The sequence below is a fragment of the Theropithecus gelada genome, chromosome 15 (assembly GCF_003255815.1).
Source record: "Theropithecus gelada isolate Dixy chromosome 15, Tgel_1.0, whole genome shotgun sequence".
Classification (NCBI taxonomy): Eukaryota; Metazoa; Chordata; class Mammalia; order Primates; family Cercopithecidae; genus Theropithecus; species Theropithecus gelada.
Genome location: NC_037683.1, coordinates 13557833 through 13575828, shown reverse-complemented (window position 1 = coordinate 13575828; position 17996 = coordinate 13557833). Strand labels below are relative to the sequence as shown.

General features: G+C 42.3%; 1 protein-coding gene across 1 annotated transcript in view; it reads right to left on the bottom strand.

The window, feature by feature from the left end:
* Nucleotides 1-17996, bottom strand: part of MAPKAP1 (mitogen-activated protein kinase associated protein 1) — a 271714-nt gene that overhangs the window by 67323 nt on the left and 186395 nt on the right. The window contains 1 exon segment of the mRNA XM_025359175.1: nucleotides 1190-1297. Within this exon segment, the coding sequence (XP_025214960.1) occupies nucleotides 1190-1297 (108 nt within the window).

The window sequence follows — 17996 nt, the reverse complement described above, 5'->3', positions numbered from 1 at the left end:
GTTTGAACTGCTGGGCGCAGTGGCTCACACCTGTAATCCCAGCACTTTGGGAGGCCAAGGTGGGCAGATCACGAGGTCAGGAGATAGAGACCATAGAGACGGTGAAACCCCGTCTCTATTAAAAATATAAAAAATTAGCCGGGCGTGGCAGCACGCGCCTGTAGTACCAGCTACTCGGGAGGCTGAGGCAGGAGAATCGCTTGAACCTGGGAGGCGAAGGTTGCAGTGAGCTGAGATTGTGCCACTGCACTCCAGCCTGGGTGACAGAGCGAGACTGCGTCTCAAAAAAAAAAAAAAAAAAAAAAGAGTTTGAGAGCAGCCTGGCCAATACAGTAAGACCCCATCTCTAAAAAATAAGAATAATAAATAAATGAATAGATAGAAACACACGCACTGGAGAAAAAGTAGTATGCCGTATGGCAGAACACAATAAGGAACTCAAATGAGGGGTGGATCAGTTTTAAGCAATGGGGGACAGGAAGATCACAGTGGCCTCTCTGAAGACAGGACATTTAAACTGAGACAAAGAATGAGAAAGAGTTATTAACAAGAATGGGGGAAGGAGCGTTCCAGGTGGAAGAAACAGTCTGTGTAAAAGCCCCGAAGCAGGAATGACTACAGACAGTCTGCTGCCTCAAGCGCAGTTTCACACGTCACTTGCCCTTATGTCAGTAGGAGTATGGAGGAGAGGATGGCAAACGCACAATTTGGAAACTCTGAAGAGAGAATGAACAAAGTTAACAAGTTTTAAAGTTCTCAACATAGCATAAGGAATCACTACACTGCCTCCTGCTAGAATAAGCAAATGGTTAAAATTCTCTAAAACTTGATGTCTGAATAGTGATACTGACAGGGCCAGTTGCTTTACATACGAAATAGCCTTTGCTTCAGAAAAGGCCTCATACTTCTAAGCTGTTTCCAGGGATGCTCCCAACTTAGGAAGACACAGTTTAACAGGAAAATATTAATCACAAAGTGCTAAACAGGATGCAGCCTCTCTACCAAAAAGCACAAAATCAATCATTTCACTTTGGAATATACTTTTGGCACGAAGACTGCAGTCTGCCTTGGAAAACAGTCACTTCAAATCTGCCTAGGGAAACCAGATCAGTTGAGTGCTTCCAAACACATGACTTCTAAGCAAGTTTGCAACGGACAAAGCGGGCACGGAGCGAGGCGGCCAACGTACTGTTCTCGCGGACCAGGCAGAACTCCCATGCGCTCTGGCTCTCCAAAGTGCTGTCCAGGTCAACGGCGACATTGGGCTCGCTCTGCTTCTCTAGGCGGTACTGAGGGCCTGGAAGATCAAAGGGGCAGGAGGAGGGGAGGAAGTCTGAAACAGTGAATTTAACATTTAAAAAACACCACATACTGGTGAAAAGCTGATAAAGCCTTAGTAAAGTGTTAAAGTCTGTCTTAAGGGTCTAGCTATCCAAGATGGAAGTTTGGGGTTTCTTTTGCATAAGGCTTCACATACTCATCTGTTCTATTATCAGGTCTGTTTCCACTCAGTTCTCCCTGAAACCAAGTAAGAGGTAAATGGGCTTTGAGTCAGAGTGACCTGGAGTCGTACATGGCTATATCACTTCTCAGATATGACCAGGTCACCTACCCTCTCTGAACCTCTGTTTCCTAATATATAATGTAGGAACAGTTATACCTTGAAAGATTGTTGTAAGGATCAGAGGTGACGTAGGAAAAATGCTTATTAGAAATGTACCTGCCTCACAGGAGGCAAAGGTATTTATTAATAATTATGTAATAGTAAATTACAATCAGGAATAAGATGTGTGTAGAACTCTAATATAACAACAGTCCAAAAAATTCAAAACAAATTGTAAACAGGTAAGCTTAAATAAAGCTCATATGACCTGGCATTCATATGCAGAAAAATTTTTTAAATTAAAAAAATCTCAGATTCCTGAGTTATGATGATGAAAAGACAGTGACTACTGATTCACATTTTTGTTGACACATTTATGAAAACACAAGAGACAAAGGTTCAATAGTACTGGAAGCCAGGAATACTAGCTACCCTGCATCACATAGAGGGTTCTTCTGGCAGACCTTAATAAAACACTGCAGCATTTTATACATTTATTCATGTATTTCTTTGTCAACCCAAATGACAATCTTGTTCTTCTCAGATAACACCTAACGGGTCCAATGACCAGATTCAAAAGACTGCTCCTGTGATCTGTTAATGGTTATTGAAAGGATTAGAGGCATAAGAAACTGTCTTATTATTTTGACTCTGAAAGGCGTGTTTGGTCAGACAGAAGGAGAGGTGAGAGATCTGAGGGAAGCATCAGAGGCCGCGCAGGGCTCCCAGGCGGAACACGTATTTTTAGATATGTTCTTCAGCTGTTGTCAGCTTGTGGATTAATCACATCTAGTGCTTCTCTATCATCAGTATGAGGCATTTCACTCATTTCCAGTCATTCTCTTTCCCACGTTCTATGTTCAGCTGTAGCACTGTAGAGATTCATTTCAGTTTCAGGGTATATTTGATCTTTTCTCTAACTGGTATTTCATTAGCACTTCTGCCTATTCTGAATTCTTACATACATTCTCTTACATACATTCAGTCCTTTTTACACTACTTAAATAAAGCTTTTAAACCTTTGTAAGTAAACAAATTCTTAAAACATATACAACTATTTAAGCATATACACAGAAGTATACATAGTTCTTTTAAACTCTAATACACTATATTTACATCAAAAAGGTATTGTGTTTTAAAATTATAGGTAGTAAATTCATTTTTTAAAAAAATTCTAATTTCAAAAGTGTTAAATAGGGCCAGGCATGGTAGCCCCCACTTAGCGATTCTCTCAAATCCCAGCACTTTGAGGGGACTGCTTGAACCCAGGAGTTCAAGACCAGCCTGGGCAACACAATAACAATAACAAAAATTTAAAAATTAGCCAGGCATGGTGGTGTGCACCTGTAGTCCCAGCCACTCGGGAGGCTGAGGCAGGAGGACTGCTTGAGCCCAGGAGCTGGAGGCTCCAGTGAGCTATGATCATGCCAATGTACTCCAGCCTGGGCAACAGAGAGAATCCCTGTGTCTCTTTGAAGAAAAAAAAAAAGTGTTAAGTATATCAAAGTATGGAAGGAAATGCAGATAATTCTTGTAGTCTCTACTACCTATCACCTGTCCATGCCAATAATTTTCAATTAATAGGCACATCTGCTATTGATCAGTAGATGATGGCACATAATACGGGGTGGAAGGAATCTTAGAAAGCTGAACCTTAAGAAAACAGCTGTGGGCCCCCTTAGTCTAGTAGAGGAAAGGGAGTTACCCCTGAACCCAGAGGGCTGCTTTCTAAGACAATGGCCTATTAAACAATCTCTGACTGCTCCCATCTCCAAAACCTCCCAGCAACACAGTGTGTAGTAGCCACTGACATCCACTTCTATAAATTTACAGTGAAATCTGGGTGTAAAGTTCAGCTGTAATAATTCATTTCTCAGGCCGAGTATGGTGGCTCATATCTGTAATCCCAGCCCTTTGGGGGAGCCAACGCAGGAGGATCACTTGAGGCCAGGAGTTTGAGGCCAGCCTGGGAAAACATAGTGAGCCTTCATCTCAACAAAAAAAGTTTTTAAGTTAGCTGGGTGTGGTGGTGCATGCCGGTAGTCCCAGCTACTGGAGAGGCTGAGGTGGATCTCCTGCGTCCAGGGATTTGAGGCTGCGGTGAGCTATGACTGTGCCACTGCACTAGACCCTATCTCCAAAAATTTAAAAAAAAATAATAGCCCAAATTTGGGAGCAACCTAGGTCTAACACAGGGACTGATTAAATATCATGAAATACTATAAAAATATTAAATGTGATGGTACAAAAATATTTAATTTTACAAAACACATTTATAATATGCTAACTTTATGAAAGCAGCTAATTACAGCATATTTTAAATTATAATTATAAAAATACAACTTATAATTTTTAAAATAGTAGCAGAGTGGGGTGACTACAGTTAACAACAATGTACTATACATTTCAAAACAAGCTAGAACAGTGGACATGAAATGTTCCCAGTGTATAGAAATGATAAATACTCCAGGTGTTACCCAAATACCCTGACATTACACATTCTATGCATGTAACAAAATATCATGTGTACTCCACAAATACATACAAACATTATGTATGAATTTTAAAAAGGTAAATCTAAGCAAAAAAATATGTAAAGGAATAGAGGAAAAAAGACTAGGAGGTTATTTCTAAAATGTGAATGGTAGTTATAATTGATAGTGGAATTAATAAGTGTTTTTATTTTTCCTTTGTGTTTTTTTGTATTTTTCAAATTTGCTATAATAAATGAAGGCCACTTTTGTAATTTAAAAACACCAGATAAACTTAAAAGTTCTCCAATTTCTTACTATGCCATTTTTTTTGAGGCTACTATATAATTAGCACACACTGTGGCATCTCCAATGGGTCATTCACATGCAGTAATTTAATCAAAAGCAGACAGGATCTGTTTATGTAGACATATTTTCATGTGAAGCTAACCCTGCACCCTGGCATGTGTACTCTGAGAGCAGTGCACAGGCTGTTGGGCTTCTCAAGCTGTCAGCCTACCTGACAGCTGGATTATATATAAGCTACTACTTTCCTGATTACGGGGAACTAAGGCCTGGCTGCATCAGGAGGAATTTCAGGCCGGTCTCCTTTGCACATTTTTTCCTACCAGTCTTCGCAGCTGCCTGGGAAACGTGGATCAGGGAAAACAGGGAGTCAGGGAGTACCAGGAAGGATCCCTTATCCCTAAAGACAACTCCCTGCTCCACTCTCAAAGCCATAAATGCCATCATCTGACATTTATTTTATTTCTTGGATCTTACAGATATTTCTATTAAAATTAGTTTTCTGAAAGTAGCTTCTTGGACTTTGTCCTATGAAGCCTAGTATAATGATGACTTTCATTTAATACGTACTTATTATGTGCCAAGCATGCTATATACCTTACCTTACTGAATCCTCACAGCAACCCCCAGAGGCATATCAGCCCCAGTTTACAGATTGGGATGCTGATGAAGTAACTTGCCCAAGATCACAAAGGTAAAAAGTAGGAAGGGGGAAATGAAATCCACGGGGGTCTCCTGGCTCTAAAGCTGTCTGCCTTGAACCCTCCTTCCTCCTGCAAACTATAAATTACTGGCCAATTATAAAGAGGCCACAATTTATACCATAAATACAGGTTTGTAGATCTGTGGATTCATCCAGAATCTGAATCACTTAACTTCTACACATTCAAAATGAAAATGATCTGAAACTATTTATTTTAACAAAATTCACACATACCAAATATTTCATGCTCTGGCTGCATTCTGAGTCCACTGTAGTACCACTGCCTCTTATGAAAACATGATCAGATGTGATCACCTTATCTTTCAATCCATCCAGGAAGGCCCGTCCATCTTTCCTTAGGAATATTGCTAATAGTCTATGCTCAGTTTAGTCAGTAACTGAAAATCCGCGTGTTTTCTGCCCTGGGTACTCACTGCTCGTCCATCAAAGCTGAAGAACAATTTGGAAACCCACTTCTGAACTTAGCAAAGGACCAATGGGTAACAACCTGTGGGAAGGCAGGGTGGTTAAGCTGCATATGAAACTTGATATCTAAATCCAAATGGAAAACTGCTTTTTATAAATCTGCATTTCTCTCCATAATCCTCACCTGAATAGTGGACATTTCACAGAGAAAGATTATAGTATTTTACACATTTTCCCCCTCAGAAAGGCAAGGCTGATAACTTCAGGTCGTACTGTGTAATGAGAGGAAGAGTATATATGAGAGGTAATATAGCCAGGTGGTTAAGGGCATAAATTTGGGGCCCAATTGCCTTGGCCTAAGTCCTGGCCAAGCAATTTTGCTGTATGACTTCGGGCCACCTTACTTAACCTCTCAGTTTTCTTCATTATAAAACAGGGGATAATAATAGCACCTACCTCCCAGGACTGTCTAAAGATTTAATGAACTAATAGTTGTAAGGCAGTTGGAACAATGTCCAACACATTCATAGTGTGATTTAAGTATCAGCTACTAATATCATCATCATCATCATCATCATCATCAGACTGTAATAATACCAAGAGATCCCAACAGCATGGACAATCTAACTATCACCATCACAGGCCCTACTATGTGACAAGTGCTGTGCTAGCCCTTTTATGTACAGATCATCTCATTCACTCTCTGGTCACCCTAAGATGTAAAGAGTATAAACCCACTTAATGGAGGAAAAACTGATTTATAGAGGTTAAATAACTTGCTCAGTGTCCCTCAGGAAGTAGTAGAAGTGGGAGAATTCATACCGAGGGCTGCCCAGGCCTGCACTCTCTATATTGCTTATGAACCACAGCATCTCACTCACACAAAGTTCTTAATAAATGCCTGTTGACAGTCAAGATTATGATAACCCCGACCTACTATATATCAAAGTACAGTCTCCATCAAATACTTGTTTAATTTTTAGGAGGCTGACACGGGAGGAAAATAAAAATAGCAGCCAAAAGCCATTTCAAAAAGACAAACTGTGAGGTCAATTTCTATGAATATACTTTTTGCCAAAGAAATGATTATATAAAATATAAAAGGCTCTTTCACACTGAACAGCACAAGGTTCTCAAGGCAACATCCACACTTTGGAAAGAGGATTTAAAAAGTCACAGCTGCGCATGAAGCCCCATGCCCTCCATTTCACAGCAGAGAGGAACACAAAAGGAAGATTTTGGGAAGCAGTTACTCTGCAGCGACGAGAAAACCTGCTTGGGCACTCCAGTGATGTATTTATTGCAGTAATACCATGCCACCAAATGGCCTAGGAACAAAATATTGCTTTGGGCACTTTGGGAGGGTTCCAAGTTATAATACCCAGGCAGGATTTTTATGGGATTTTGTAAACCCGAGGCAAACATCTCAGCACATAAGTTTCAAAGAAAATCTGTAGAATCTGTTGGTTGGTGGCTACATGCTCAGAGCAGCTTCCTTGATCCCTTTAACCCCTGACTGAAACGTAAAAGGTTTTAGCATCCAATTCTTTAACAGCTGCAAGCCAGCTGAAAGCTGAAATCCAATGGAAAGCAAGTGCCTGCCCAAGTCTGAAGAGAGGGAAGACATACTGTCGCCTCTATTGCTCTGTCTTCTTTCTAGAGACCCATGGGAGAAACTTCTTTCAGATCCTGCTATCAGGAGAAGTTGTACTTCCGTGGAGCAAAGGGCTTGCTTTTGTATCTTTACAAAGTTTAACATAAATCTTGTAACTAGTTGCTATCATGTCCCTTTCTCCTTTGCCCATCAGGAAGCTCAGCACTGAATGTTTGCGTGACTATGATGACCTGGACATGCATTTCTCTGCCAGCTCCTCCTCCTGGGGACTCGTAAACTTGTCGTTTAATCTTTACGTTACTTTTACTCTCATATAGTTTATTGGTTCGTATGTATATATATTTTTTAAGAGGTGGGTCTCGCTATATTGCCCAGGCTAGAGTGTAGCAGCTATTCACAGGTGTGATCCCATCACTGATCAGCACGGGCGTTCTGACCTGCACATTTCCGACATGGGCCGGTTTACCCTTCCTTAGGCAATCTGGTGGTTACCCACTCCTGGGAGGTCACCATATTGATGCTGAACTTAGTGTGAACATCTGATCAGCACAGCGCTGATCCAGGCTATAGCCCAGAAATCCTGGGCTCAAGCAACCCTCCCGTGTCAGCCTCCTGAGTAGCTGGGACCACAGACACACAACACTGCACTCAGTGGTTCGTGTATTTTAAAATCTATTACAATAATTTCAAATATTTTTGGGATCAAGGTAGGATATAGATGAATTAACTTATCATTATCATTGCTGACCATACGAACAAGTTTGAGAATCACCTGTGCAAGGAAAAATGACAGTCAAAGACTGAACACTTTCATGGTTATGTCTTCATGTCAATTGTTTTCCATTCACCAATTTAAAGAGCTGCTTTAATCTGAAAGAGCTTCTCGTAGCCAGAAAAAAACTAAGTGTGAGCAGTAAGAGGAAATGCTAGGCTTGAGCAAAGCATCCCTGGTGTTTGTGCCCTGAGAGGGAGTAATGCTGCCAGCTATGCATCCTGGGGAAGGAATTTAATCTCATCTGTAAAATGGGGATAACAGAGCTTCCCTCAGAAGGTTGCTGTGAGGATTAAATGAGACAATCCAGGACTTCCCTTAGCAAAGTGCTCAGTCAATGAGAGCTGCTATTATTGCAAATACAGACTGAAACAGAAACCACTGTGATAAGGTTTAGGTAGATCCCTAGCCTATGAGTCACAACAGGCTCACAGCTTTACCAGAGAGGGCACACCGGGGCAGGGAATGCTGGCATCAAAGCGAATGTCTGTCCTCTTTCCCTCATGTGTCCAAAGTAGGGGTGCAGGGTGCATATCTATTTAAACAAGCTTGCTTTTAAGCTGCAGGCGGCATTTAAGATTAGAGACTTACTCAGTAGCCAGGATTCCTACAGTTCCCTAGTCTCTCAGGTCCTACAAATACAGTCTAAAAATGATGAGTAAATGTCAGAACCCACAGAACAAAACATGGCAGCACAGATATCAAAGGACACGTGACGCTGGCTGTGAGCTCACATGTCCACCCCACACAGCCTTGGCTTCTTCCACACTGACCTTCCATGGTCCATGTGGGTTCTTCAGTGCCTCCTGGTCTCTGCATGTGCCAATCCCTCTTCCCTCTTCTTCACCTAGCTGTGAGTCCTCCTTCAAGACAACCTGGTTCAGATGTTTCCACCTCAGGGAAGGGGAGGGTGGGGCTACCTGTCCCCTTCTCTGTGCTCCCACACAGCGCCTTGTTCCTACCTTGGTAGGACCACTCACTGGGCTCTTCTATAATTTACCTGCTCAAGCTGTCTTGCTGCCTCCCGCAGCCTCGAGGCAGGGATGAGTCATCTCTGTGCTTGGTGCATTGTTGATGCTCAAAAAACGTTCATTAGATGGATGTTGGATGGTAGTGTAGCATCACATGTCCTTTGATATCTGTGTCATGGTTTGTTCTGTGAGTTCTGACACTTACTTGTCATTTTTAGAGAATATTTGTAGGACCTGAGAGACTAGGGAACTGTAGGAATCCTGGTTGCCAAGCAAGTCTCTAATCTTAAATGCTGCCTGTAGCTTAAAAGCAAGCTTGTTCAAGGGGGAGCTGAGGCTGAGAAGCTTGGCCCAGACTGTTGGTCAAGATTTGGATTTTCTCTTATAAGCAACAGATGCTAACAGAGCAGGGAAGTGACACAATCAACTTTATATTTTGGTGAGATTCTTCTCGTGGCACTGTTGACAATGGGCTGGAGACTTATGGCAGGAAGACCCATTCCAGGAGGATTGTGCCAAGCCTTGACCACTCTGCGGCAGGGGCTGACTGAATCTGCATTCCTCACTGAGCCAAGCCACTATGCTGATGCTGTCTGTATCAGAGCTCAGACCCAACACCAGCTATTCTAAAATGTCTGCATTTAGTGTCAGCTCCATCGCTTATAACTCTTCCTCTAGGGGCAACTACAATCATTTTCTGCTTGATCTCAATATAAGCACTGAACTATATTCAAGTGATAACCGCTGTAGCTTATACCCCCTCTGAGGCTCAGATAGGATAATTTGGAATTTAAATAATAAAAAAGGAACAAGCTGACATGACAATAAGGTCACACTTTAGCTTCTTCTGAGCCAATACACCATTTGCTCTCGGTGAAACAGCTGAATATAATCAAATTAAATACAATTCCTATTACAAAAGAAGAGAGACCAAGGCTGTTCCAATAAACCAATTCTCCTGCCTAGTTAAACCACAGAACCTTCAGGAAAGGTTTTGAAAGCATGACCCATCAGTTCTAATTTTTAAAACTTATCCTTTCAGTCAACACTAGAAAAAGGCCCATTCCAACTTTTATCTTTGCTACAAAGTGCTGTTATCTTGGCTTGATGTCAGGAGCTCTATCTCTCTTTCTGCTGACAAGCAGAGACGAGAAAGATAAGATTGGAAACGAATCTCACTTCTCTGAGTAAATAAATAATCAATACTCATCTAAATGTAAATGAGAAGGTAGCCCCCTCTGATAACAGCACTCTTATCAGAGAGCCAATTTTCTTCAGACATTTGGCCTCAACCAAATCACCATCATTCAGCCCCAGCCTAATGGCAAAAAATCGTAACTAAATTGAACCGATCACCAGAGATCAACTAAGTTCGGCCCTGGCCACTTCAGGTTCAAATGTTTGGGAATGCAATTTTGCCCCCATTAACTTTCAATAGCAATGAAGAACAGACTGGTCAAGGGGCTAGTCGGTGCAATAAACAAAGCCCAGCAAGGGGGCTGGCCAGAAGATGAGGAGGAGGAGTGGGCTTCAGTGCTTAAACAACAACAGTGCCATCACGGAAGCCAGCCCCAAAACTGTGAAGGGAAGGCCGCCTCTGTGGGCTAAGTAGACGGCATTCTTTCCTCTATCTAAGGCTTAGCTGAAACTGAGAAGACATTTAATTTGGCGAATGATGATGATGATGATGAAAGTTTATTAAAACAAATATAAAGAAAAAAAGAGATATTAAAAAGCTACTGTAGCTCAAAATAACCTAAGGTTCAAATGATCAATTTCCTCCAACTAATTTGACTCAGACTTACATCTGACCCAGCAGTGCCGCACTGACCTGATTTTACTGAAAGAAGACGCCGTCTACAAGACAAATCACTTTCAAACCACTGCACTGGGGTTTCCATTTCTTTGCTGCAAGACTCAATTCACTGCTGATGAGAGTATTGGGGAAATTATGACCATTATTGATAGGACAGCAAAACCACTTTCACACAGCAGTCTTCAAGTCGACAGAAAGCTTGCACTAGACCATTAATGAAGGTGTCAGCTAAAACCAGAAATTAAAGACAAAGACTGGAAGAAGCCTAATTTTTAGAGCATGTTAAGGACACCAGACACACAGAAGCAGCAGCCATTTATCCTCTTAAGAGTAACAGAGCCTAAATAAGAATGAGCAGAGGAACGGGCTACTCTACTTATGATTAGGGAAAGAAAATGCTTTTTTTCTTGCCTGGCCTTGGAGTTCCAAGGCCGTAGGCTCTCCATATTATCAGCTCACAATCTTCATCAGCCAAAGGAGGAGATGGTTGGCGTGAGACAGAACTACCCAATGTTTTACTATCTCTAATGCTGCTGTGAGCATCTAATTCTAGCAGGCAGATGTGTGGCAGTTGGAGCCTGGGTTTTGGAGTCAAAAGGACTTGGATTGAAATCCTGGCTCTTTTACAAGTTATGTGACCCTGGGCAAGTTAGTGGATCTAAACCTTCATGGAGTAATTCCACAGATTATGTGTAACACAATGCCTCGCACATAAGCACTTAATAAAGGTCAGTTATACTGCTACACAAATTTGACAAAATCATCAACTTGCCCTTTTTGGAAACAAGTCAAATATTGCTTCATTCCTGGACTATAATAACAGCATCAGCAACTGACATCGAGGACTTTCCTGGCCCTTAACAACTTGCTTTCCACGCATTTGCTTTCCGCATCTTCATAAAACTCTATGCGGTAGGCCCTACAATAATCCCCACTTTACAGAGGAGGAAAATAAACCATGGAGTGGTTAAGTCATGTACCCATGGTGAGACCAGGACGAGAACGCAAGTGTTTCCGATTCCAAAGCCTGTGCTCTTCACCACTCTGCTCTGCTGTATCCCATAAAGAACAGTATAGGTTTTGAACTTTGGGTTAAAAAAAAGAATTGTAAGGTTTAGATGATTTATCAGCTCAGAAAGGAGTAAAGATGCTGGGTGGGAGGCCAGGCAGCAGGAAAGAGAGTAGGAAGTTGATCTTGAGGGGGTCAAAACTGAGAGTCCATCAACTCTCACAGCAGGCATGTTACATATGTGAACACCAGCTGCTTGCCCTGATTTTTCCAGGGTTGGGGTGGGGGTTCTTTTCTAAGTTAAGTGATTTACAGACTTATGGCCTCAATCCACAGTTCTGAAAGTGTGATTTCTTTAGGGTTTAACTATACCCATTTCTAGTCTTGTTACAACTTTTTTATTGCGATAGAAAACATTTACTGGAAATATGTTACTGCTATTACCAGGTCATAAAATAAAAAGAAAAATAGTTTATGTATTGCCATCATTTTCAATCATCAATCAGAAAGTGCCAAGAGGAGGAAAGGAAAGGGCGTACAGCCGAATTTTCTTCTTTGTGTGGGAGAAAATGTAGGAGCATCATAATTCTTTAGAACAAATTTATTCTTGAATACCTAGCCTCACGAATGGGCTCCGGGGAGGAGCAGGGAGGCATCCTTTTGGCATATCCCCTCCTCTCTGCAGCCCTGCCTGAATCCCTGTCAGAATTAAGAGCTCTTTAATCCCACCTTCCTTGGGACCTTGCTTTTCTCAGTGCACTAAGCATGCTGAATTAGAAGTACTTTTGTCTATTTGTCATTCCCCCCACCTAGCCAGCATCAGGGCACTCGTTGAAGATGGGTTGGGGGGCTTTCAAAAAAAAACTCAACTCTGTCTTCCCAGGGCTTCAGCATAGCAAACGGCTCTTTGTTGGTGCTCAATAATCTTTGTTAAATAGAATGACTTCCACAAGGTGGCACTGAAAATTGAACTCGACAATCTACTTCTTCTAGCTAATATTTGTATCCTAAGAAATATTAGCCCAAGTATACAATGATGTATATTAAAAGATGTTCATTACAGTAGTGTTTTAACATAAAAATTTTCATACAACCTAAATATTTACCAGTAGGAAACTATTAAATAAATTATGGTATATCTATACACTGGGTTGTCATACGGTTGTTATAAGAATAAGTTGGTTGGATGCAGTGGCTCACATTACATCTGTAATCCCACATCACATCTGTAATCCCAACACTTTGGGAGGCACAAGTGGGAAGATCACTTGAAAGCGGGAGTTCCAGACCAGTGAAACCCCATCACTACAAAAAAAAAAGAAAAAAAAATTAGCTGGTTGTGGTAGTGTGGAGCTGTAGTCCCAGCTACTTGGGAGGCTGAGGCGGGAGGATTGCTTAAACCCAGGTGTTCAAGGTTACAGTGAGCTATGATGGTTCCACTGCACTCCAGCCTGAGCAACAGAGCAAGACCATCTCTAAAATAACATAAAGCTAGGTTAATAAGACATGGGAAGAATTCTATGATACATTACTAAATTTATAAGATATAGAATGTATAGAGTAAGCTACATGTTAGTAAAGTAAAACCCAAATTACATAGGTGCAATGATATGTGGATTTGTGAAATACACACCACAATCTGGAGGGTCATGAACCAAACCGTTCTCACAGCTGTTCTTTTACCTATAGTAACCTGTGGGACAGAGGAAGGTACAGCAGCAAAGAAGACGGCTTTTGTTTTTACTTTATAGATTCCTATCATGTTTGGGTTTTTGACAGTAGATGATTATAAGTATTACATTTATTTTAAAAATTCAATTTTAAAAAGTGAGGTGGAACAATCTCAGAGATTATTCCAGCTAGACCAGACTAGGGAGACTGTGGCCCCGGAACCTCCTTGAGTCTCCTCTCACACCATCTGGCTCCTCACACATCATGTAGGCTCAGTGGCTCTGGAGAGAGCCCTAAACAGTTGAGGAGCCAGGAACTAAATTGGGATAGAGCCTGTTCAAGGGTTTCTGAGGTCCCCAGTCAAATCACAGGGAGACCACAGAAGCTTCCAGTGCTGCTTAAAGGGGCTGAGCAGGCAAAGCTGAAGAGAACTGACTGGAGCATCCGGGGTCGGACTACAAAGACTGTTTACAGCTGGGTGCAGTCGCTCATGCCTGTAATCCCAGCACTTTGGGAGGTCAAGGTAGGGAGGATTGCTTGAGGTCAGGAGTTCGAGAACAGCCTGAGCAACATAGTAAGATCCTGTCTCTACAGAAAATAAAAATTAGCCTGGTATGGTAGCACACACTTGTCTTAGCTGCTTGGAAGGCTGAGGTGGGCGGATTGCTTGAGCCTAGGAGATCAAGGCATGTAGTGAGATATGATCACGCCACTGTGCTCCATCCTGGATGACAAAGCAAGACCTTCTCTCTCATATATATACACATAATTAGTAACAAAAACTGTTTACAAAGTCAGGCCACAACTGCAGACCAAGGGCCAGATCCCATTCACTCTTGTTATCACCACGGCCTGATAACTACGCCCGCCCCAACCTCCTCAGGATTCTACCCAGAGCCACAGAAAACAAAGGGTTCCCATATGTCTCTGACTGGTCTTCCTCTAGGGCAGTTCTGAAGCCTCCAGGCAGGTTTTGAGATAAGTGGTGGTCAGGAGTCCATCTCTATAGCCTGTGGGTAGAGAAAAGGTCTGGATTTGATCCCTGCCTAAGCTTAATAAAGTGTATATCTAGGGAATGTTCTGCAAACTCTGCGGACCCCCGCACATTTGAGACAGTATGATGTAATGCTTATAAGCCAGACTCTTTCGGTTTGAAGTCCCAGCTCCACCACTCACACGTTATGTAATCCTAGGTAAGTTACTTAGCCTTTCTGTGCATTACTTTCCCATCTGTAAAAACAGGATAACAGCACCTGTATCTTAAGAGTTGTTGCAAGGATTCATTGAATTAATACAAGTAAAACGGGTAAGTAGAAAGGATGCCTGGCCCACAGTTTTCACCAAGTCTGTAGCTTTAGCTGCATTGTCCCTATGCCTAGGTTACTGCTTCTGCTTTCTAAGCAGCACTTGGAAACAGAAGGGTCTCTAGTTCTCCAGCAGGGGCTGAAACCTCCAGGTCAGCCTTACTGGCCTCATCTTCCTCCCCTCTAATGATATGATAATCCAGAAATACCCTCCTAACCATGCCGTATCAACCATCTGTGCCTTTGCTCATACTAGTCCCTCAGTTTGGAACAATCTTCCCTCTATTTCAATTCTTTAGTCTATGTTTTTTCCCACTCAAGGAATCAAAACTCGGCTTAGATGCCACTGTCTCTGGACTTCTTTGTGCAACCCACGCTAAAAAGATCTCTTGTACTACATATATGCAAGTTGAGAATACATGCAAGGAGAGCACATTTCAGCATCCCTACATTCCTAGAACAGTTTCAGCATACAGGTATGTTTAGTGATTATTTGGTGATGAAACAAGCCCAGCCTGCTTAGCTACCACCCAACTCTTCCTCCAAAGTACATGTGGAGCTCCACCTCCATCTGACTCCAAATGTCTCCACTGTTTGGAGATTCCCAACTCTGACTGGGTTTTCTAGGGATGGATGGAACTAGCATGGATCTAGCTGACTCACCTGGACATTGGCTGGAGAATGGAAGACCATCATTGACAGGGTCCTATCCCTCATCCCAATCAGTCTGGTTCTCTTACCCAGACCCATCTTCAGTAGCCACCTATCCCAACATGTATCCTACCAAAGTTACCTGAGCTACAACACACAGGCCTAAGTGGAGTCCACTCAATATCAGAACAAGAAGAGGTAACACATGTACAACCAAAAACTTCAAAATTTGCAGAAGGTTGGGAACCACTGGACAGGAGCCTCATACACGCTGTCGTAGGCAGAGAGTGTGCGAGAAGGCGAGACCCTTCACTACCATGAGGAGTGCTAATACTCTACATCCTGTCACTATGCAGCCAGCAGGAACGTACTTCTCTTTGGAGAAAGGATGCCCCATATTATCTGTAAAAAAGGACATTTTTTTTCCTCCTTGAAATCCAGATTTCACTTGTTAGAGAGGTTGGAAACCTTTACCACTGTCCCTAAGAATCCAATTTTTCAATCCAATCTGTTTCTCTTGAGTCACTGTGACATTACCAAATTTTACATACAGTTATCTGTTGCTCTGTAAAGAAATACAGATGGTTTTGTGGAAATAAACAGCCATTTATTTTAAACAATTGTAAAATAGTTTATGGAAACCAGTGGGATAATGCATTCAAATAAATGCCAAAACTGGTTGATGGGGATCCAGGGTGCTAAATCACACTGCGGAGGAATTTAGCTGTGGGGAACAGATAGTAAATCCAGAGTGACAGAATTTCCCGTGATGGCAAAGGTTTCTGACATCCAGTCCAGTACTCAAAACCCACAGCAGTTCAAACCCATTTTCCTTAACACAGCCTTGACAGCCAGTGAAATTAGTGAATTTAGTCACAAGCACCTAAGGACAAAAGACAGAAGAAACAAAAATGAGACTTCATTTGTCTTCAGCCTTCTCTGAGCTATATAAAAGTGGTGATTCCAACCTGAGTCAGTGGAGAGCAAGCTAAGAGCCAACTGTTTTCAGTCAGCAGACTTTGTTATGATATATTGGAATCTGAAGACTTTCATTCAAATCTGCTTATGTCAGAGGCTTGGGTAAACCACTTCCTCTCTGAACTTGTCTCTTCCTGTTAAATAAGGATAATACAGTAGTTGTATGTACTTGACAGGATGTTGAGCAGATTCAGTGAGGCACAGGATTATTCTTTGGCGAGCTTGATACCAATGGCCCTGGTGGAAGGGGCTCTAGCCCTGGGTGGGACAAAAGGCTACAGGGCCTCTTTAGTGACTTCTACCAACTCTTCAGGGAAGCACCACCGCCAGTGAATGGCTGGACCAGCCTTTGGAGGAAGAGAGAGAACTCTAAGCCCTTTTTTGCTTCTAATTTTACAGACAATCAACTATAAACTTACTACCCTTCCATTCTCAAACCAGCTTTTTTTCCTTGTAACTGGGCTTCCAATGATGACACCACGATTCACCCAATGAATTAACTCAGTTGGTTCATCAAACATTACTAAACTCCTACCATGTGCCATGTCTTGAGCTAGACACTGCAGATATGAAGATGAACAAGACTCTGAATCTGGCCTCTAAGGACCTGGCATAGTGTACATGGCACTCTCAAGTTTGGACTACTTCTTAGCCTTCCCCCTTTTTGTTGACGTTAAATCAGCTCCCAAGTTCTGCAGACTCTACCCGCTTAATACATCTCCCTTGTATTCCTTCTCACTCAGGTGGCAGTAATGGTTTCCTAACCTTCTCCTGGCCTCCAGCTAACCACTCTTCACCCTATTGTTAGAGAGTGCTCTCCAGACCCAAATTCTGGTAGATTCAAGGTATCACTTTCATACAATCCTTTCACAACTTCCTTGCAGGCTACTAGTTTAGACGCAAATTCCTTACCTCACTCTCAAGGCTTTCTATCCATCCTAATTTCTTGTCCATCTATGTCCTCTATGACCCAAACTAGTCTCACTGTTCAGTGCATGTATGTCCTGGTTTCCTAACTCCATGTCACTGCTGTGCCCTTCCCTTCACCCAGACTGACTCCTTTAGCTTGTCAAAATCACATCCCTCCTTTTTGATTATCCCCTAAGTCTTATCTTTTCTCCTACTGACCCCATGACATCAGGCCCAACCAGAGTCCCAGACCGGCCTCCTTCCTTTTCCCCACAATAGGGAAAGTTGTACCAGTTAACGTCTACAGGCTCTGCTTCAAGGCAATAGGATTTCTATAATCCCCAGCCAACCAAAAACAGGGCTTCCTTTTTAAAAACTCTAGCCTTGGCCTTCATATCTTATTCAGGTAACTGTCCTTGCTCCTGGCCCAGTCCTGCCCAGAACCCTGCCCTCAGGCCTGGTGCCATGCTAGGTTCTCAGTGTGCCTCTCTGAAAATCCTGCCCTGCCCTCTGACATTGCCTGCCCGCCTGGATTTCCTTGTGCATAAATCAGACATTTAATTTATCTGAATTCAACCATACTTGCTAGGTAGAAAAGAGGAAAAAAAGAGGGAGAGACCTGACCAAGAGCACAATTTAAGCAGTTGGGAGAATTCCACTTGCCATGACTCTCAGCGATCCAGTGAGCCCCAAGAGTGTGAATATGCGGCAGGAGTCCAGAATTCATCTTTGCATTTACAAGGTTTGCATTACATGGAACCTTGTAAATGTGTGATAAGTGACTAACTGCA